Raw genomic sequence first — 22,734 nt, forward strand, 5'->3', positions numbered from 1 at the left:
GCTAATACTGTGGGTGGAAGCAACTGGAGTTCTCTGATCAGGAATGGTGCTAGAAAAGCAGAAAAAGACATCTTTGGTCCCCAAAGCATGCATATGAAAACGTGTAAGCATGATATACCTTTCACACATAGTGGATTAAATCAGCCAGTATGAATTGAGAGGCAAGGGATATTTTACAGGACAGGAGCAAAAGGTAAGCTCAGTGGGAAGGGGAATCAGAGTAGGACATGAGACAAAGCCTCAGAGAGTTTAAGGACACAGTAGTACATGTATATTTTCAAGGATAAGAGTAATACAGGGAAATTCTAGGCGAGAGAATGGCTAACTCAAGCTTTCCTCTCTACTTCCCTTTCAAGCTATTTACACGGAGAACTGTGCCAAAAGCAAAGGCAGGCTTGCATGGGTAATGGAAGAACAGGGAACCACAAAGTTTTGGAAGCACACAGACGGTGTAAAATCCCACATGCTGAAAGCAACTTGGGGCAGGGATTTCTTATAGCCTCTGTAATATGCCAAAGAATGAAGACATACATACAAACACAGACACCATGAAACAAGATGTGCTTAACTAAAACCATATGGAAGAAGGACACCTTGTGGACAACTGTAACAAAATCTTGAACTATAAAATCCACAGCACAAAATTAAGCAGCAGTGGGTACACATTAGTTTCACAAGGAATTTGCATTTTTCTTACATAGCCTTGAAGTTATCTCCTTCACTGTCTATTGGAGGTAACATCATCTTGGGGTGCCCAGAGGCTGACATGGACATCGACTTCTGATGTCTCAGCCGACAGGTAGATGTGGCACAGACTGAGGCAGGGCTAGCTGCGTAAGCGAACACTTCTGTCAGGCTGGGAGGGGGTTTGGGTTCAGGCAGAGGCAGAAACAACAGTGTGATGGACAGTGACTAAAGAGCAGCCTGCTGTTTAAAGCACACACGTTCTCCCCAGATACCTTCTCTCTTCATACTGCCATAGAGAAAGAATCTCTTAAACTTGTTTTAGGGATTCTGGGGCAACTGCTGGCTGGTAGCTGCTCTTTTCAAACAGCAATTCTGAAAGATTATTATCATAAAGAAAAAAGCAGCTTACATGTTTGAATATTCCTACATGTGTCTTCCAGCTCTGTCTAAAACAAAGCTCATCCTAAAAGAGATGTCTCTGTATAAATTTAGTGGTAAAATGAATGTGACAGAAGCACACAGTACCTTTTACTTTTTCCCAAAACATACTGACATATTTTAAATGGATGAATGAAACCATGGGCATAGGAACTAGTTGTTACACATCAGGGTCTCTTATGTCATTTGAATAATACAGCTTAGAACTTCCCACTTGAAGGACATTTGCTTCTTCATAAACCGCAGTCACCACTGCTAATGAATCCAGAGGCCCTTACCAAGATGGGAAGACTCAGCATATGAGCTGTTTACTGAGAGAGTGTTATAATGCCTTAAAGCCTTCAATGTCATCCTGTACAACAGCTTCAAACACACTCCCAGAGACCATCCTAGGACCAATTCCAGCCCAGTCCTCATGTCGCTGGGGTTCCAAAAGCAGCTTCTTTCCTCAAGGGGATGTGGGGACTAGGATTCTGTTATTTTTTAAAAGCAGGGTCTCAAAACATAGACCAGGCTGGCCTCAAACTCAAAGATTCACCTGTCTTTGGACCTCGAGTGCTGGGATTAAAGGACTCTCAAGTGTCTTTCCACAGATAGCCTTGCTTTCCCTCACCCCAGCTACTGCGATATTCTGCTGGAGTCAACTTCTTGACAGCCCTTCAGGAAGCCCATTCTGTTCACTTCCTCCTCACTAATCTCCCTGATTTTGTCCCAACATCTATCAATCATCACATAGCCCTAACACATAAACAAGACCTTGTTCTTCATCTGTTCACATCCTTATAAAACTTCTATGTCGGGGCTGGAGGGATGGCTCAGCGGTTAACAGCACTGACTGTTCTTGCAGAGGACCTGGGTTCAATTCCCAGCACCCACATGGCCGCTACAAACCGTCCTTAACTCCAGTTCCAGGGGAATACGATGCCCTCTTCTGACCTCCATGGCACTGCATGACACGGGTGCGCTCACATACATGCAGGTAATACACTCATACACATAAAATAAAAATACTAAATAAAATATTTTTAAAAAACCCCAAAACAAAGCCGGGCGTGATGGCGCACGCCTTTAATCCCAGCACTCGGGAGGCAGAGGCAGGCGGATCTCTGTGAGTTCAAGGCCAGCCTGGTCCACATAGTGAGTTCCAGGACAGCTGGAGCAACAGGGAGACCCTGTCTCAAAAAGACCAAAAAAAAAAACAAACAAACAAAAAACAAACAAAAAACAAACAAACAAACAAAAACCCAAAACAAAAAACTGTCATCAGGAAGAAGCTGAGACCCTCACCCTGGTAGCTCCATCACTTATCATCAGTGCTGTACCCTGGACCCTGCGGCCTCTGCAGGTTTTACCTGCTGTTCCTGCTGGAACTCAAATTTCTGGCCCTTCTGAACACCATCAGTCCTTGGTCAAGGGTCAAAGAGCTTTTATGTGAGCTACTCTGGCTGCCTGCAGAACCAGCTTCTTTCTATCTCCTATTCAAAATTCAGCCGCAAGGTTGCCTCATGGTCCAGTCATTTCTTCCTATCTTTAGCTTTTGCTCACATTTCCCACTGTACTTCAGTGGCTTTTTTCTGCTGGAACACCCTGCAAGCATGGTCTGAGTGTCAGTGCACCCTGGTGTTAGGAAAAGGTGCCCCAAGGAACACAGGGCTTTGAAATGAACTGCTCTGTAGAACAGCTGTCCCTGAATTTTTACTTGAAAATTCTGCTCTCAGCTTTGGGAGAGGGGTTCAAAGGTCAGAGAATGGGAAACACAGAACTTAAAAAGAACTTAGATTTTTTGGCCCACTAATGATCCATTCTTTTCCTGGGCAATAGCATCTAAGATTTGCCTTGGATGAGGCAACTCTACGTGTCAGAGTTCCAGGAGATGCTGATTCAACCCCCGATCTTCTCAGCTATCTTGGGAAGCAGTAGACCTATGCCAGCAGAAAAGAAAACAGCAGGGCAGCTGTCTGAGTAGAGCTGCACATGGGGACATCAGGTGGGCTGCGATGAGCCCCATGGTGGAAATACAGCAGAAGAGGCAGAAGGAAGAGGTAGGCCTGACTTTAGCCTGAAGCTTTAAAATATAATTAATTAATTAATTAATTATTTGTCTTTTTGAGACAGCATCTCCCTGTAGTCCCCAGCTGACCTGAACTCACTATGTAGACCAGCCTGGTCTTGAACTCACAAAGATCCGCCTGCCTCTGCCTCCCAAGTGCTGGGATTAAAGGCATGCACCACCATGCCCAGCCTTTATTTATTATTTTTATTTTATGTGTATGAGTGTTATGCCTGAATGTAGGTAAGTGCACCCATATTGTGCAATATGTGTGGATAACAGAAGAGGCTGTCAGATCCCCTGGAACTGGAGTTACAGTTGTTAGCTGCCATGTGGGTGCTGGGATTCGAACCTGGGTCTTTTGCAAGAACAATCAGTGTTCTTAACCACTGAGCCATCTCTCCAGTCCCAGGCTGAAACTTTTTATTTATGCCTTTTAAAATTCAAGCCCATTTGGACTCAGTCTTCTATCATGACAGGGAAAATCCTAACCAATTCACGCATCTGAAGAAGTGCAGGCATGAGCAAGTCCTAGGCTTGAACTCAACACTGCCACAAAGATTTTTTAAAAAAAGGTGCTTAGTTGTGTCCTGTATATGTTCATAGGAATACACACTCACATGTAATATTATTTTCTTTTTTTTTTTTTTGGTCTTTTTGAGATAGGGTTTCCCTGTAGCTCCAGCTGTCCTGGAATTCACTATGTGGACCAGGCTGGCCTTGAACTCACAGACTCACAGAGATCCTCCTGCCTCTGCCTCCCGAGTGCTGGGATTAAAGGCGTGTGCACCACACCCGGCTGTAATATTATTTTCTTAATAAGCATATCTAAATGCAACTCTCTTTTGTGCTCTTTAAAAGAAATTATTTAGGGGCTGGAGAGATGGCTCAGCGGTTAAGAGCACTGACTGTTCTTGCAGAGGACCCGGGTTTGATTCCCAGGACCCACATGGTGGCTACAAACCATCCTTAACTCCAGTTCCAGGGGACCCTGAATCCCTCTTCTGACCTCCGCAGCATTGCATGACATGGGTGCACTCACATACATGCAGGCAATACACTCATACACATAAAATAAAAATAATTAAAAAAAAAAAAAAGGCTTGGGGCGGGAGGGATGGCTCAGCAGTTAAGAGCACTGACTGTTCCTGCAGAAGATCTGGGTTCGAATCCCAGCACCCACATGGCAGCTAACTGTCCATAACTCCAGTTCCAGGGGGATCTGACAGCCTCTTCTGTCCTCTGTGGGCACTGCACAAAATGGGTGCACTTACCTACATGTAGGCAATACATGCATACACATAAAATAAAAATAAATTAAAAAAAGCTCTAATCCACTTAAGGCTGCTAAGGAACAGGCACTTTCATCTCTAACTCATTGATGTGAAATGTTTCATTGCTCACAAAAAGCATATTCAGCAGCACCAAGCCTGGTGGTACAGGCCTGTAATCCCAGCTACTCAGGAGGCTGGGACAAAAAGATACAAAGCTCAAGGCTTGGCTAGGCAAGGCCAGTCTGAGCAACTTAGTGAGGTCCTGTCTCAAAAGAAAAAGTTAAGAGGACTGGCAATATAGCCACCTCAGTGGTAGAGTACTTCCTTATCATTCCCGAGACCTTAGGTTACAAACAATACTACATCTGGCAAGAAGACAAAACTGCTATGTGGTGCACTTTAAAAATATCCCAAGTTCAGAAAAGAAGTGTGAAGGGCTTATTAAGACATGTATCATGCGTGATTTTTGTTTTAAAATTGCACAGGTTAAAAAATTTTACTAATTTTTTTTAATGCATATGACTGTTTTGGTTGCATGAGTATAAGTGCACCCTTGTGTGCAAAGCCCAGAGAAATGGTTGTTAGCCACCATGCAGATGTTGGCACTCAAACCTGGGTCCTCTGTAAGAGCTGCTAGTGCTCTTAACCACTAAGCCATCTCTCCAATCTCTCACGTGGTTTTTAGCAGCCATGATCTTCTATGTAATTTCCTATAGGAGACAGTCCAACATATTTAGAACTAAGAATGGAATATATTAGTTTCAGAAGTTAATGGGCCCCGGCAGCTCATGTGCATCTGAATGTGCAAAGCAATGGACTAACCGTGCATCATCGCGCCTGACTGGTTAGTTTTAACTGTCAACTTGACACAATCTAGAATCATCTAGAAGAGTCTCAATGAGGGATTGTCTCATCAGCTGGCATGCAGGCTCCTGCCAGCTGTCCTTGAATCTGGGCCGAGCTGTGCGAGTGAGCTGAGCACAGGCTGTATGCATTCCTCCTCTTCTCTACCTTGGACAGAACTAGCTGTTTTAGTTCTGCTGTGGCTTCTCAATAACGGACTGCACCCTGGAGTTGGCAGCCAAACCAACTCTCTCTTAAAGTTACCTTTCTCAGTGTATACTAACCCAGCACTCCTAGGGCCAAGGGAGGAGGATGTCTCCAAGTTCAAGGACAGCTATCTACATTATGAGAACCTATTTCAAAAACAATGAAAACACAAACACAAACAAACCACCACATTAAAAAACAGCAAGAAAACCCAAACTACTCCATTTAGGACCAGGAAACAGAAAAAATATCAGAACACAAATATCTTTAAAAATTCACTGATAAACATAATTTTGCAAGATAAAGCAGATTTCTATCAGTTCAAGTGACAATGGAGCAAGGACTAATAAACAAGTTTAAGGATGGGGGTTAGGGTGGTTAATATTAACTTGATAGGATCTAGAATTGATAGGATCTAGAATTGCCTAGGAGACAAGCCTTTAGGTGTGCCTGTGAGGGATTATGTATGATCAGGTTAAGTGAGGTGGAAAGACCCACCTCAGCTGGGAGAGGTACCATTTCCTGGGACAGGGTTCTGTACTGCATACAAAGAAAGCAAACTGAGCATAAACAATTCATCTCCATCTGCATCCTGACTGGTTTTCTTTTTTTTGAAAATATTTTATTATTTTTGTTTTATGTGTACGTGTATTGCCTGCATGTAGGTAATCGTACCCATGTAGTGCAATGCCCACAGAGGTCAGAAGAGGGTATTGGGTCCCAGACTGTTGTTAGCCACCATGTGGGTGCTGGGAACTCGAACCCGGGTCTTCTGCAAGCGCAGTCAGTGCTTTTAATCAGTGAGCCATCTCTCCATCCTCTGCCTGGCTTTTGATACAATGTAACCAGCTGCCTTAAGCTCTTGCTGCCATGACTTCCCAGCCACAATGAACTGCACCTGGACTGCAGCCAAAATAACCCTTCCTTCTTACAACTGCTTTAGTTGACACATTTTGTCATTGCCATGAAATAAGTAACACTGGTAGGGGCAGGGCTCTTTTCTAGGCAGTTACAGAGGTTACTAGTTACCTATGTTGTTTGACTGATGGGCTCAAGCAGAGAGAGAAGCCTTCAATTTAGTTCATTTATAAATAATTTTATTTATTAATTTAAAAAATGTGTATGAGTGTATTGCCTACATGTATGTAAGTGCACCCATGTCATGCAGTGCCCACAGAAGTCAGAAGGCATCAGATTCCCCTGGAAATGGAGTTATGCAGTTGTTAGTCACCATGTAGGTGCTGGGAACTAAACCCAGGTCCTCTGCAAGAGCAGCCAATGCTCTTAACCACTACACCATGTCTCTAGCCCCAAATTACTATTTTATTTTAATTTTATGTGTAGAGTGCTTTGTCTGCATGTATATAAATATACCTTTGTTGTGCAATGCCCAAGAAGGCCAGAAGAGGGCATCAGATGATCTGGAACTGGAGTTATAGATGGGTGTTAGCTGCCATGTGGGCACTGGGAATCAAACCTGGATCCTCTGCAAGAGCAGCCAGTGCCCTTAACTGCTGAGCCATCTCTCCAGATCCAATTTTTAAAAGTTTATGTCATAAGCCAGGTGTGGTGACAAATACCTGCAATCCCAGTATTTTGAAGGTGGAGGCACAAGGACCAGCAGTAGTTCAAGGCTAGCCTCTGGCCACACATTGAGTTCAAGCTGTTAAGTCAAAGTAAATGGTGAAATCTAGGTCAGTCCTCAACCCACTTTGTTGTTGCACCACTGGAGATTGAATTGAGGGGCTTCACACATGCTAGGCAAATATACCTATCTCAAAACACCAAAACCAGAAAAAAACCAAACTAAAGTAAATACCACTCACAGAGAGAGAGAGAAAACACAATACTTTGATTTTTAGATATGCTTGATCAGACAATACTCAGGACAGAAGTCTAGAGGACAAGACAGGAACTCTGAGTTATTTGTAGTTACCCTCTGAGACTCATTCTGATTTTCATCTCTTTCCTCAGAATTTAGTTTCTATGCTAAAATCTTATTTTCCAACTATAGATTATCTTCCAAAAATAAAGACGAAAATCCAGATCAGTCTGAGATCCATAAAGAATATATATTTAACCACAGCCTACTAACTCAATTTCCTTTTCTTTTCCCCCAAATCTTACTTTTATTTCATTCATAAGCCCAAGAAAGTTGTTTGCATGATATAATATTCTCCTCATGGACATACGATCCTCTTATTCCATGTTTTGGTCTTGTTCTTATTAGTATTTAAACTATTTAGAAGAGTAGCCTCTCCATGTCCCTGGAGTCCAGTGTGTCTCTGATGTGGAGACTGTGCTACCACCTGGCCATCTGTACCCTTGGGGTACACTGTTGGTTTTTCAGCAAACCCTCACCTCACTCTGCTCATATCCTCCAGGTGTGGCTTCTACCTTCTTCCCTTTCCACCTCCAAATTGTTTTTCTTGTCACTGTTTAGCTGGAATAGCACCATGCATGCTACAGTGTTGGCACTCTATACCCCAGAGCCCATTCAAAACTACTAACAATACAGAAAATCACCTTCATTTCTGGACTAACAACTCTACAATGAAACCACAGCCCACTATCTACTTCCTTAAGGAAACCTCTCGGGTTCAACTCTAAATCTTCCTTGGCACAGATAGACAGCCAATAGGGAGGAGGCTCTGGATAAACAGAAGAATTTGGAGTCTGAGTATCCAAATGGAATAAAATATTGGCTATTACATTTAATTGCTTAATATTGCTAAATATCTGCATTTAAAGCTGGGCATGGTGGGGCATGCCTTTAATCCCAGCAGAGGCAGAGGGATCTCTGTGAGATCACAGCCAGCCTGGTCTACACAGTGAGTTAGTTCAAGGCCAGCTGGGGCTGCAGGGGGACTTTGCCTCAAAAAGACAAAAAAATTTAAAAAAGCATTTCAATTTTACTTACCTTCAGAGAATATTGATTTTTATAAAAGTGAAAGATAACATGCTTCCACTTTTCTTGGGAAAAGGCAAATTTTCTTGTCAGCATGTGAATGCCGTACCTGCTTTCTTTGCCATTCTGAATCACCGAGTGTCTGTCTGCTGCAGTTCTCTCACTGCAGACGTAAGTGTTCCGCCGCGTCATTCCACCAGATGCTGCAGTATTCTATAAGAAAAAGGCTGATTCTTAGACTATTTGTTGAGTATAACAATGAGAAAAAACTTCCAACTACCTCTCTATATACACAATTTTGTGTGCGTGTATGTGTTCACATGTGCTTGAGGGTGTGTATGCACATGAAGGCCAGCGGTTAATGCCTGGCACCTTTCTGGATTGCTCTCTACTTGATTTACTGAGGCAGATCTCACTGATAGATTTGGCTAGTCTAGTCAGCCAGCTTGCCCCAGGGATACTTTGTCTCCTCTTTAGCACACTGGGATCACAGGCAGGCTGCTATATCTACCTGGCTCTTTGTGGTGCTGGGGATCCAAACTCAGGTCCTAATGCTTGGTGAGACAGTGTGGTAGGTAAGCATGCTTGCCAGCCTGACAACCTGAGTTGAACTCACAGAAGAGAAAGAACCAACTCCCATAAGTTGTGCTCTGACCTCCACACTGGAACTATGGCAGGCTTGCACGTGCTCATGGGGCATGCATGTGCACACACAGACACATGCACATGAAATGAATGCAATAAAAATGGGCGATCTGAAAAGAGAGCTTTCCAAAGCAGTATACACATGACCAAAAAGGCCTATGAAAAGATGCTCAGTTACTGCTAGTCATTGTGGGAATGCAAATCAAGACCACGAGGTGTGACTTTAGTCTCACTAAGGATGATTACAATAAAAATGAAAATTAGAGCCCGCTGTGGTGGCACAAGTCTTTAGCACTAACTAGGGAGGCAGAGGCAGGTGGGGCTACAGGGAGACCCTGTCTCAAAAAAGACCAGGGGGGAAAAAAAGAAAAAAGAAAAAAAGAAAATTAGAAGCATTTGTGGGCAAAGTGCTTGTCAAGAACATAAAGACTTCAGTTCAAATCCCAAGCACCCATGTAAAAGATGGGCTTCTGGAAGATCGTGGGACTTCTAGAAGGCAGAGCCTTGTTGGAGGTTCTGAAGTCACTAGGGCATGCCACTGAAGAGGAGTGCTGGGACCCTGGCCCATCTAATCACTATGTCTCCTAGCTCATGAAGGTACAAGGTTTGTTCCAGCACACGTTCCATGATGTGCTGCTTTCGGCCTTATGGACAAAGCCGTAAGGCTACCACATCTTGGACTGAACTCCAGAACTGTGAGTTCCAAAAGATCTTTTCCAGGCATTGTATACAATAAGACTAAATAGTACACCTGTTCATTATTATTCATTATAAATAGGTAAATACTGATAATCGATAATATTCCATACTCTTGACATTTAGACAAGAGAAATAGGGTGGGAGTCACAGAGGAGGAAGACTGCCTTTTCTGCTGCCAACAAAAGTGGGAGACTGAATTTAAAATGCAGAAAACTAAAATTAAACTGTTACAGAGCTACAATCCATTTTTAAGGCATTCTGAAACCAAAACACAAATACTTATTTTGTGTATTTCTTATTTATTCTGTTATTTTATTTTTAAAATATTTTACTTATTATTTTTATTTTATGTGTATGAGTGTTATCTGTATGTTAGTGCACCTGTGTCGTGCCCAAAAGGTCAGAAGACAGCATAGGATAACATGGAACTGCAGTTACTGACACTTGTTAGCTGTCATGTAGGATCTGGGACTTGAACCCAGGTCCTCGCAAGAGCAGCCAGCACTCTTAACTGCTGAGTCATCTCTCCAGCCCCAGGACTGGAGCTTTTAAGGGTCATTTAGGACTTTTTAGAAAAGGAAGAGGGAGCAAGTTTGCTCCTTCTACAGGGTGAAGACAGTGTGTGTCTTCTCTGGAGCATGCCGCAGCAGATACTATCTTGGAAGCAGGAACAGGCAGTACCCCTCACAGACAATGAACCTGCTGGCACCCTATCTCGGACTCTCCAGCCTCTAAAACTATAAAAAACAAATTCCTGCTCCTTGTAAATTTGGTCTTGGGTATTTTGTTAGAGCAGCAGAAACTAATAAGACAGGAGTATCAAAAGAAATACCTACAAAGAAAGAAGCAAGGTATGGAGGCCTAGTGGGAGGACATTATAGACAGAGAATAGAGAAGCAAAATGGATGGAGGCAGAGCTATGCTGGTGGGTTCAAGCCCAATTCTCCTAGCCCTGTTGGATTGTCCTATCCAATAATACTCACACTGGGGACAGCAGGGTTTTTCTTGCGTTCAGGAATATCTGCTTTATTGGGATTGCTTGCGTTCCCAAGCATGGGACTGGCAGGAGCAATCCCCTTTCCTCCTACAGCACTGCCACTCGATTTTCGGGAGGGAATTCCATCTTCTTTAAGGTCACTATCTGCTGTGCTGGTCTGACTCCTCTTCGGATATGCCACAACTGAAGGAATAGCTGGTCCAGCTACAATAAAGAGTTTACTCTTTGAAAGATAGAATATGGTTTCACATTTTATTTTGAGAAAATTAACAGTTTGTAAGATGATTCAGATTGCTATTCATCTAAAAATGCAAAATAGTAAAAACTTCTAATATGCTTCCCACCTGAGTATGCTTACAGTAGACAATGAATTTAACTTTCAAATTGGACACATTCAAACATTCTACTTTTAACAAATTACATCCTTTTCATGTAAGAGATGTTTGGTGTTTGTTTAGAATCAGCATGATTTCATATGTCATTCATTTTGAAATTTTATCTTGCTTTTTTGAAAAATGCACTTGTAATCTCCTAGATAAGCAAGAAAATGAGCACCTCACGGGAGCTGGTAGGAGCAGAGAAAAGCCTGTCCTTCCACCAGTGTCAGGGAGAAGTAGCCAGTCTTCTAGAAAAAGCATGTCTAGGGGGACCCTGGTAGACAGTCAACTGATGTTCTCCAGCAAGTCACCCAGAGACCCTAGTGTTTAGCACAGGAGATCTGGAGCTCAAAGAATTGGAGACAGACATGAAAGCTACTATAGTTATCAGAAAGGATGTCCACTGAGATCTTTAAGAGAAGCATCAGAACTGAGGTGTGGTGGTGCACGCTGAGAATACCAGCACTTAAAGAGGTTGAGCAGGATGCCCACAAGTTCAAGGACAGCATAGCCCCAAATGACTTCTCTTTATTCTAAGACTGAAGATGTTACATTTCAGTTCTACTAGAAGCAGGGTGACATGCAGTAACTATTTCTTGGACAAAAATCTAAATGGTAACCATATGTAAAAATGAACAGGGATTTGTTTATAAAAGAACCTAGGTACTCTATAAGAGCAGCCAGTGCTCCAGTGCTCTTTACCGCTGAGCTATCTCTCTAGCCCAGAAAATACAAAACTTTTTTTTTTTTTTTTTTAAGATTCTGGGGCTGGAGAGATGGCTCAGTGGTTAAGAACACTGTTCTTGCAGAGGACCCGGGTTTGATTCCCAGCACCCACATGGCAGCTAACAACTGTCCTCATCTTCAGTTCCAGGGGATCCGACAACCTCTTCTGTCCTCCTCAGGCACTGCACAACACGGGTGCACTTACATGTAGGCATAACACTCATACACAGAAAATAAAAAAATAAATAAAATATTTAGAAAAAAAAGAAAAAAGATTTGAGATTCTAAATGCAAACAGATGATGAGATCTGCAACCTCCTGCTGCAGACTATCTGCTTGACTTCACTCACTGTGCCTGGGTACTTTAGTTCTACACTCTGTAGTTTCATAGAGCACCTAGTCAAGGCACAGACAGTTCATCTCCAAGATCTAGTAGGCTACCCTCTATGACCTTACCTAGCTCCTTCCCTAACCCTGCTGCTAATCACTAAACCTCTCTATTATCCTTTCATTTTGAGAATGATACATCAATAGACTCAATAGTATATCTTTCTGAGGGTTTAAAGACATTTTGAAAAATTACATTTTTTTTTCTCTCCTCTCTTTTTGAGGACAGGAAAAAGGAGAGGGAGGGAGAGAAGTTTGGAGGGAGGGAGGGTGGGAGAGAGAGAGAGAGAGAGATGAACACATGCCATGGTATGCATGTGAAGGTCAGGTGACAACTTGCAGAAGTTAGTTCCTCCTCCCATGTTAGTCCTGGGGATTCAGCTCAGGTGGTTAGAACTGGTGGCAAGCACCTTTACTCCAAGGTGTTTTCTTCCATTTAACATAACTCCTCGAAATCTATCTAAGCTGCTGTGCTTACCAGTTCCTCTATTCGTTTCTTTAAAGTAAATAAACAGGGGCTGGAGAGAAGGCTCAGCAGTTAAGAGCACTGACTGCTCTTGCAGAGGACTCGGGTTTAATTCCCAGCACCCACATGGTGACTACAAACTGTCCTTGACTACAGTTCCAGGGGAATCTGACACCCTCTTCTGACCTCCGTGGCACTGCACAACACGGGTGCACTCACATACACTCAGGCAATACACTCATATGCATTAAAAAAAAAAAACAAAAAACAAAACAAAAAAACCCCACAAAAATAACACCAACCACCCCAAAACCAATTATTTTGTGTGTTTGTGATGTAGTGTCAAAGGACAAGTTCTGAGAGTTGGTTCTCTCCTTTTACGAAGTGGTTTGCGAGTATTAAGCTCAGGATGTCAGGCTTGGTAATGAGTATTTACCTGCTGAACCATCTCACCAGTCCTGTTTTCTTTTTGTGTGTGGGGTGTGTATATGGTATAGTCGTCTGTATACACATTTGTGTGCCTGTGTGTGTGTGTGTGTGTGCGCGTGTGTGTGGGTTGAGACTAGAAACTGGATCCTTATGCCATTTTATTTGTGTGTGTGTGTTTGCCTATATGGGCTTATGCGCACCATGTACATGTACGAGCCTGTGGAGGCCAGAAGAAAGCTTCAGATCCCTAGAACCAGAGTTATAGGTAGTTGTGAATCATGTGGGTGATGGGAACTGAACCCAAGTCCTGCACATTTAAATGAATTAGCACTTTCAGTATTATCACAAAATTAAAATATTAAGCCTGGCATGGTGCTGCAGGCCTTTAATCCCAGCACCTGGGAGGCAGTGGATCTCTGTGAGTTCAAGGCCAGCCTGGTCTACATAGTGAGTTGCAGGCCAGCTGGGGCTACAGGGAGACCCTGTCTCAAAAACAAAGCAAAAACAAACAAGAACACTCATCCCACTAGGATGCAAATTTGTTTTCCCATTTAATAAAATACCAAAATTATATGCATACAAAAAAACTGTTTTAAAAAGGAAAAAAAATAGAAAATTGTTTAAAAAATACATTACTCTTGGGCTGGAGAGATGGCTCAGTGGTTAAGAGCACCAGCTACTTTCGCAGAGAATCCCAGCACCCACATGGTGGCTAACAACCGTCTGTAACTCCAGTTCCAGAGAATCCAATGTCCTCCTCCGTGGGCACTGTACAACATAGGTACACTTATATACATGCAGGTAATACACTTATATACATAAAATGAATTTTTAGGGGTAGAGAGATGGCTCAGCAGTTAAGAGCACTGACAGCTCTTGCAGAGGACCTGGGTTTGATTCCCAGCACCCACATGGTGGCTAACAATGGTCCTTAATTCCAGTTCCAGGGGATCTCACACCCACTTCTTACCCCAGCAGGCACTGCATGATAGGGGTGTACTTGTATACATGCAGGCAAAGCACCTATACACATTAAAATAATTGCTCTTATGATTTAATACCAGTGATGTATGATTTGTATGCCTGTATACTTGGAGCTACATAAAAGTTTCTCTGGTGAAAACAAGGCCGGGTGTGGTGGCGCATGCCTTTAATCCCAGCACTCGGGAAGCAGAGGCAGGCAGATCGCTGTGGGTTCAAGGCCAGCCTGGTCTACATAGTGAGTTCCAGACCAGCTGGGGCTACAGGGAGACCCCGTCTGTCTCAAAAAGAACAACAACAAAAAAATTCTCCAGTGAAAAGAGACTGAGTGGAAAGCGATCATGGTTTAGGGGACAAGCCACTGGACTAGGGATCAGGAGAGGAGTTTGGGTCCAGGTATTCCTAGTTTGCTCTCTATCCTTGGGAGACATGCTGATAGTCCTTTACATATTTCCTTGTTGATAAAACAATGGGTTAGTGACTGTATGATAACAGCTTTTAAAAATTTTACTTATTTATTTTTATTTTCTGTGTATGAGTGTTATGCCTGCATGTATGTACGTGCATCTGAATCATGCAATGCCTGTGGGAGACAGAAGAGGGTGTTGGATCCTCTGGAACTGGAGTTAAGGACACTTGCTAGTTGCCATGTGGGTGCTGGGATTCAAATCCTGGTCCTCTGCAAGAGCAGTCAGTACTCTTTAACCACTAAGCCAGAGCAGTCAGTACTCTTTAACCACTAAGCCATCTCTCCAGCCCCGTTCTAAAGTTCTTTATATCTCTCAAAATTTTATGAATGGGGGGATCATTAGTAAACTAAATAGAATCTATGTGCTTAAGGAGGATTAAACTGTTTACTGTATTCCCTTGATAAATGAGAAAATCCTCCTGGTTTCTTCTAGGATTTAGGAATAATTTCCTTTAAATTGGATGTATTAAGGGCAATATGCAGGCATTTGCTAGTTGACACTAGGTCCACAGGTCCTGAAAGTTCTTTCTTGTTAGAAGGTAACATAAACACTGAGGAAGAGAGTGATCCTGATCACCTCTTGATCCACAAACACTTCTTAAGAAAATTCAGCTAGGCGTGGTGGCTTGTGCCTTTAATCCCAGCACCCAAGAGGCAGAGGCAGGTGGATGGATCGATGTGAGTTCCAGGCCAGCTGGGGCTACAGGGAGACCCTGTGTCAAAAAAGACCCCCCCCCCCAAAAAAAAATAAGAGAACATTTAGTGGCTGGAGAGATGGCTCAGTGGTTAAGAACACTGACTGTTCTTGCAGAAGACCCGGGTTCAAATCCCAGCACCCACATGGCAGCTAACAACTGCTAACCCAGCACCCACATGGCAGCTAACTCCAGTTCCAGGGGATCTGACAGCCTCTTCTGTCCTTCTCAGGCTTTGCACGACACGGGTGCACGTACCTAAATGCAGGCAATACATGCATACATATAAAATAAAATATAAAATAAAATAAAAATAAAAATAATAAATAAAATAATAATAAAAAAAAGAAAATTCATGTTCCTCTATACTTTTTAGGGGTGGGGGAAGCGAAAGGACCTTATATTGCCCAGGCTGATTTCAAACATGATATGTAGCCAAGGATGACCTTAAATTTCTGATTCTCCTATCTCTACCTCCCAAGTGCTGGGATTTCAGGTATGCATTTGTCAGAATGGCCAGTATCAGGTTCATCCTTAATTGAAATTTAAACAACAACAACAAAAAAAACCTGAAAGTCATTTCCTCTATGTAGGTGCTCAATAGCCTCTTATGGTTAGTTACTATCAAACTGGACTGCCCAAGGAGAGAACACTGTCATCAATACAGAGGAGGGATACGCAGAATCACAGACTGTGACAGGGATCTCACTGGGTGAAGGGTGAAGTTTTCATTCTGCTAGGCCTTATCCAAAAAACCAACCAAATATTCAAGTTGGTTAGGGAAACTTGACCATATCAGCACCTGTAGGAGCTCCCAAAATGCTAGAAAGGGACACCTAACCAATCTTTAATCCCATCAGGCCAGATACAAGAGGACACATCAGAGAAGCTGCTAGGATGGCTTGGACCTACCGTGGTCACTGTACCGTCTTTGCTTCTGAGTTGAAGAAACACTTCTCTGTACTTTGTGGTGAGGAGACTGGCCAGTGCTATTGCTGAGGTCACTGCTCGGCCGCACCTTAGCAAGTGAAAGGTTGCTGCTAGAACTGGAGTCGCTAGCGTCCAGCTATGGGAGAATAAGAAGAGCACCAACCACACAGGGACCCCAATGGCTTGTCAGGAAACAGCTTCTTGTGACACACACCTCTCATCGACATTCAGTCAGAGAGGAGGCATCACAATGCATCAAAGGACAACTCTAAACGGAGTCAAAAGTATTTTTCTCACTGCTGGGAAAACTCACAGAAGATTGTGTTTCACACTCTCCTTTCTAGGCCTTTTCAAATAACTAAGATATTCTGTTTTCCAAAACTGGAAAGGAAATGTTTACACGATCTCCAAACTATTAATGACTACAAGTTAACTTAAGAACATAAAAGTTTATGACATTATGGATCATAAAGGGTTATTATTTTGAAGTTAAAATAGCTTGTAATGGTTAATAGTTAAGATTGCTATTTGTAGGTAAATTTTAAAAATGATATACACCAAATACTATATATTAAAAAAACAAGAAAACAGTTTACATAAACTGACCTTTACTTTTAAATTAAAAAATTTGGGGGAAGAGGGTGCACAGGGACATGGGGTCTTTTTTAACACAAACTGGCCTAGAATTCCTCATGTAGCTGAGGTTGTTTATAAACTCCTGATTCTCCTGCCTCTATTTCCTGAGAGTCAGGGTTATAGGCATGCACCACCATGCATGATAAACTTATTTTTATACAGGATTATTTAGCTTTTCTTCTCTGATTACTCTTACCTCTGAAGATTTCCTCCCCAGTAACAAGTATGTAGCTGTGATTTCATCGTATTTCATTTTACTAAGAGATTCTTGAATTTCTTCTTGTGAATATCCCATTCCCACCATAATATCTAAAAGAGATCACACACACACACACACACACACACACACACACACACACACACAAATTATTTGGACTGGAAATTGTGCTGTTATAGGGTAAATTAATTTTATTTCACCTAGAAGATTATACATTTCCTAACATAAATGAGCAATCCATCTCTGAGTTACTAGGGGTGGTACAGGAAAGTTGGAGGCAGTTAAGTTTCTAATTATGACAGAACAGAGAAGCTGACTTGTAAATTCTGTGTTTAACTTCCCCTCTTTAAAAAAAATTATTTTCGTTTATTTTTATTTTATTTATTTATTTTTGTCTTTTTTGAGACAGGGTCTCCTTGTAGCTCCAGCTGTCCTGGAACTTACTATGTAGACCAGGCTGGCCTCGAACTCACAAAGATCTGCCTGCCCCTGCCTCCCAAGTGCTGGGATTAAAGGTGTGCGCCACTGTGCCCAGCATCGTTTATTTTTATTTTATGTGTATTATTTTAATTTTAATTTTATGAGTGTTTTCCGTGCATGTATGTGAGCGCACCCACGTTGTGCAAGGTCAGTAGCGGCAAGAAGAGGGCGTCAGATCCCTACGAACTGGAGATACCAATGGTTGTTAGTTGCCATATGGGTGCTGGGAACTGAACCCAGGTCCTCTGGAAGAGCAGCCAGTTCTCTTAACTGCTGAGCCATCTCTCTAGCCTCTTCCCCCTCATTTTGAGGCATGAACACAGAGTAAAACAAGTATGACACTTACACAAACATGTAGACAATATAATTACCTATTCTTTTCTGGTCTGATATGTCTAATTCTGGTTCAACGAATGGCTTAAGCTCATCCTCCTCATGACCTGCATTGATCCACCTGTCCTTCATGATTTGCTGAAATGGTGAACTGTGTGTTAGCAGTACAAAATAAGATATCTCAATAATCACAGCATTGAAGCAAACTTATTTTCAACATCTCACCGATTAGAGCTCTAAAAGGAAACTTAGACAAAAAATTTTTTTGGTTTCACTTATTGCACAAAGCCCCCAGGCAAGTATATAACACATCATACAAAACAAGGAGAGTTCTGCAAATATTCTCCCTTCCCACTGTTGCAGTTACCTCGAGAGTGCCACGTTTCACTGGGTTCAGCACCAGGAAGCGTTTCAGAAGGTTTTCACAGTCTGTGGACATGTAGAAAGGGATTCTGTACTTCCCTCTCAATACTCTCTCTCTTAGTTCCTTTGGAGATGTGGAGAGAAAAGAATAACAGTGAATTAATTTTTAGGTTAAACACCAGACCCACAAAAGCCCCCACACTAACAGAACAAACATATCAATCTACACAAGTGTATAAAATCCTTAGACTATGGCTGCAACGGCTTCTTATACCTTCAGGTTCTGACCATCAAAGGGCAGTGACCCACTGACAAGGGTATACAGAATGACGCCGAGACTCCACACGTCCACTTCTGGCCCATCATACTTCTTGCCCTGAAAGAGCTCTGGGGCTGCATATGGAGGACTACCACAAAACGTGTCTAGTTTATTGCCAACGGTAAATTCATTGCTAAAACCAAAATCTGCAATTTTAATGTTCATATCCGCATCTAATAACAGATTTTCGGCCTAGAGGAAAAACACCAAGACAAAAATGAAACATGGCCAAAGTATAATTAAAACTGTGATGATAATATCAGGCATTTCATAAAAGCTTTTTGTAAGGACCTATTCTAATTAGTAAATGTAAACATGTCTAAGCAAACGAAGATAGATTAGAATTCTTTATTTTGTAACATTAATCATCAAATACAAATAAGACAAATTTAAATGTCAAATACCCTAAGGTCAAGAAAACCTTGTGAAGCTTCTTCAATAAGAGGCTTTAAAAAATAGGTATTTTTTATGTAGTTATACTTCATAAAAACTGCTAAACAGTTGTAACATGGGTTATTACTAGAGAAGGAGAACCCCCAACCTCACTCAGATACAAATCAGTCACTATCACTGACTGAATCTACAGTTACTAAATGGCTACTACATACCAGATGTTAAGATTGCTGTCTGGATCTAAAAGGGTGAGCAAAACAGAGCTCACTGCACAGAAGGGGAGAAGCGGGAAGGTACAAGCTGCTGAGATCTGAGTGCTGAGAGTACACACAAGCCATGGGCTCAGCACGAGGGGCAGGGCAGTATTCCAGAGAGTGAAACTGAGAATGGTACAGTTTATCACAAGGGGAGTTTTAGGGGACAGAATAAAAAGCCTGTAATCAGAAAGGTGAGATACATCTCTGTCAACAACTGAAAAAACAGTGTGTGGGAAAGAGTCGCTCAAGAGAGATGGCTAGGGAGCTGGCAGGCACTAAATGAGCAATGTTCAGACTGTTTGGCTTGCCATCCTGAGGGTGAGAGAAAAACTTATTAAGCAGAAAAATAACAATTTTATTTTGTGTTTTTAAAAGCTCATCCTGGCCACGCATGGTGGTGCATGTCTTTAATTTCAGCACTCAGGAGGCAGAGGTAAGTGGATCTCTGTGAGGTTAGAGGTCAGCCTGGTCTATTGAGCAAGTTCCGGTCAGGCAGGGTTATATAGTGAGATGGTCTCAAAGGAAAAAAAGCACAATATGGGGGCTGGAAAGATAGTTCAGTGGTTAAGAGCGCTGGGTGTTCTTGCAGAGGATCCAGGTTCAATTCCCAGCACCTACAGGGTAGCTAACATCCAACTGAATTCCAGGGGAATTCAATGCCTTCCTCTGACCTTTGTAGGCACTGCATGACATGGGTGTACTTAAATATCATACACAAAAATAAAAAATAAGAACTCTATTTTAGGAAGGAAAAGTTTTGACTTTGAGATAGCTACATTAGAGGTACCCAAGAGATGCTTCTTGCCTAGGTATCAGGATGCTGGGTCCTAGGAGACCTCGAGCTGCAAGAACAGATTGGTCATCCACACACAGGTGGCTACTGCAACTGCCAGAATCAAAGTAGATGTTGACAGAGACAAGTAAATAGACAGTGATCTTGTGAGGAGAGTGGAGGTAAGGACCAAGTTAAGGCTGAGTGTTCAGAAACTGTTCAGAGAATATGCTGTGAGGTATGTTTGAGGGGACAGAAAAATAGGCCTTTCTTTAAGAGATGGTAAAGACTTCAATGTGTGCGAAATGCTGCTGGGTGTGAAGCTAGCAAGGAGGGAAAAGGAAGGAACAAAAGGAGGTAAGAGAAGAACAAGACAAAGGCAGCCCCCACAGATCAAGGAGAAGATGCAGGGCAGGGACTACAGAGGTGCCGGAATTCCTAAAACAAGAGCAAGAAAGACAGCACTGCTGATGGACCCAGCCAGGCCGAGGACCTACAGGAAAACTACTCTGTCAGGCCCCCAAACTCCTCCATCTCTGCCAGGGGAAAGCAGAGGAGCAGCTTACAGAAGCCTCTAACTGGCACTGCAGCTTGCAAGAGAGACTGTCTCCCTACTCAGGAAGAGGCACAGATGCCCACTGTCCAAGAGGGCCCTGTGGTTTCAAGGGTTCCCATGTGTGTCTACCTGATGTCACTAAGCACCTTTATTGAAATCTGAAATACTTTCAATAAACTTCACTTTTCTTTTTTAAATACTCATCACTACATAATTTGGCCAAAAGGATTCAATTATTATATATTTATTTATTTATTTTATTCAATAACATAATTTAACCTAGGCGTCATTTGTGAACTGACCACCACAGAACTGCACACTCACTCAGCAGGGCATCTGGGCTCACCTTGAGGTCTCTGTGAACGATCCGTTTTTGGTGGCAATACTGCACTGCAGACACAATCTGGACAGAATAAAGGTAGGAGGAGTTAGTCACCACTGGCACAGACCCACAATTAAAATAAAAAGACTTCGTTAATGTTCCATCAACAAAAACTTAGATGGGGCTGAAGAGATGGCTCAGCTCTTCCAGAGACCCTGGGTTCGGTTTCCAGCACCCAGATGGTGGTTCACAACTGCCTGTAACTTCAGTTCCAGAGGATACAACACCCTCTTTTGGTCTCAGTGGGCACTGCATGCATGTGGTGCACTTTCACACATATAGGCCAACCAAACCCAAGAAAATAAATCTTAAAATAAAAAAATTTGAAAGCATTTGAATGCATGGATTTTTGAAAAATGGTGCTTTTAACACTTTGGATTTTCAACCTGGAGAACATCAAGGAGAAATCAAGAAAAGAGGTGAGGATTTCCTGGTTTTTTTTTTTTTTGAGATAGGGTTTCCCTATAGCCCTAGCTGGCCTGAAGTTCACTGTGTAGGCCAGGCTGGCCTTGAACTCACAGAGATCTGTCTGCCTCTGCCTCTCAAGTGCTGGGATTAAAGGCTTGTACCACCATGCCTGGCTCTGTTCTTTCTAATTTTAACTGGAAGTCTCTCCCTGAAATCTACTTGTTAATCAACCTTCTCTTCCCCCAACATGTCTGTCTCTTTCAGTTTTTATTTTATTCAATTCTATTCAACTTTTGATATTGATTCATGTAGTCTAAGCTGATCCCAAACTCTGAGAATGACCTTAAATTCCTCCTGATCGTCCTGTCTCCACCTCTCAAGTGCTAGATTATAGACATGCACCACTGAACACAGTTCCATTAATATTTTAGTGGGCCAGTACCCACCCTGATATGGACAAGCCTGTCTACACTTAGGTTCAAAAGCAGATGGCTCTAGAGCAACTTCCCAGGTCTGTAAAATTACAGACTACCCAGGTGGCTCTTCTTTCCCCAGTTGCTCCTTACAAAACTCTTCCTTCAGCTGATGTGGGTTCAAGGAAAGTACAAGTTACTTAATTTTTCTGAGGGTCAGTTTCATTTATTAAAATGTAAGAATGAGTACTGCTTCATATGTGGACTATGAACTTTAAAAACTACTATGTGGCCAGGCATGGTGGCACACACCTTTAATCCCAGCACCCAAGAGACAGAGGCAGGTAGATCTCTTTGAGTTCCAGGCCAGTCAGGGATACATAATGAAACCCTGTCTCAAAAAACTAAAAACCAAGTGCTGGAGAGATGGCTCAGTGTTGAGGAGCACTGGCTGTTCTTGCAGAGGACCGGGGTTTGATTCCTAGTCTCCACATGGCAATTAACAACCCTCTATAACTCCAGTTCCAGAGGAATCTGACATTCTCTTCTGACCTCTGCAGGTGCTGCAAAACACAGGTATACTTACATATGTGCAGATAATATACTCATGCACATAAAATAAAAATATTAAAAAAGAAAAAAAAACATAAAGCCAAAACAAAACATCAAAAAATCCTCCCAGACCACCACCAGTACTACCACCAGACAGAAGAGGCTGTCAGATCCTCTGGAACTGGAGTTTTGGACAGTTGTCAGCTGCCATGTGGGTGCTGGGATTTGAATCTGCGTCTTCTGCAACAACAACGAATGTTCTTAACTGCTGAGCCGTCTCAATATTTTATATAAGTATACATGACGTATACAGACACACACAGTCAGATGGACACACACACACAAACTGGGACACAAAGAAAATACTGCCTTTCTGTATCATCACCAGCCTGTGATGGTAAGCCACATGGACTCACTGATCCTGGATGCCAAATTTCAGACAGGA

The 22,734-nt window shown here is 42.4% G+C and overlaps 1 protein-coding gene across 8 annotated transcripts in view; it reads right to left on the reverse strand.

Moving 5' to 3' along the window:
* The window catches only part of Mark3 (microtubule affinity regulating kinase 3), a 102,064-nt gene that overhangs the window by 10,908 nt on the left and 68,422 nt on the right, over positions 1-22,734 (reverse strand). For 5 of the 8 annotated variants that reach the window (XM_008825569.1, XM_008825566.1, XM_017796218.2 and 2 more), the window contains 9 exons: positions 20,881-20,937; positions 18,512-18,748; positions 18,242-18,361; positions 17,913-18,012; positions 17,041-17,153; positions 16,191-16,344; positions 10,735-10,952; positions 8,517-8,620; positions 1-49 (listed from right to left, as the gene is read on the reverse strand). The exon at positions 1-49 is cut by the window's left edge and continues 209 nt beyond it. In XM_008825569.1, the coding sequence (XP_008823791.1) occupies positions 1-49; positions 8,517-8,620; positions 10,735-10,952; positions 16,191-16,344; positions 17,041-17,153; positions 17,913-18,012; positions 18,242-18,361; positions 18,512-18,748; positions 20,881-20,937 (1,152 nt within the window). The remainder of the gene's footprint in view (positions 50-8,516; positions 8,621-10,734; positions 10,953-16,190; positions 16,345-17,040; positions 17,154-17,912; positions 18,013-18,241; positions 18,362-18,511; positions 18,749-20,880; positions 20,938-22,734) is intronic. The other 3 variants (XM_008825571.2, XM_008825568.2, XM_029559956.1) reach the window with 2 other exon arrangements.

The sequence above is a fragment of the Nannospalax galili genome, unplaced genomic scaffold (genome assembly GCF_000622305.1).
Source record: "Nannospalax galili isolate Female #2095 unplaced genomic scaffold, S.galili_v1.0 scaffold188, whole genome shotgun sequence".
NCBI lineage: Eukaryota > Metazoa > Chordata > Mammalia > Rodentia > Spalacidae > Nannospalax > Nannospalax galili.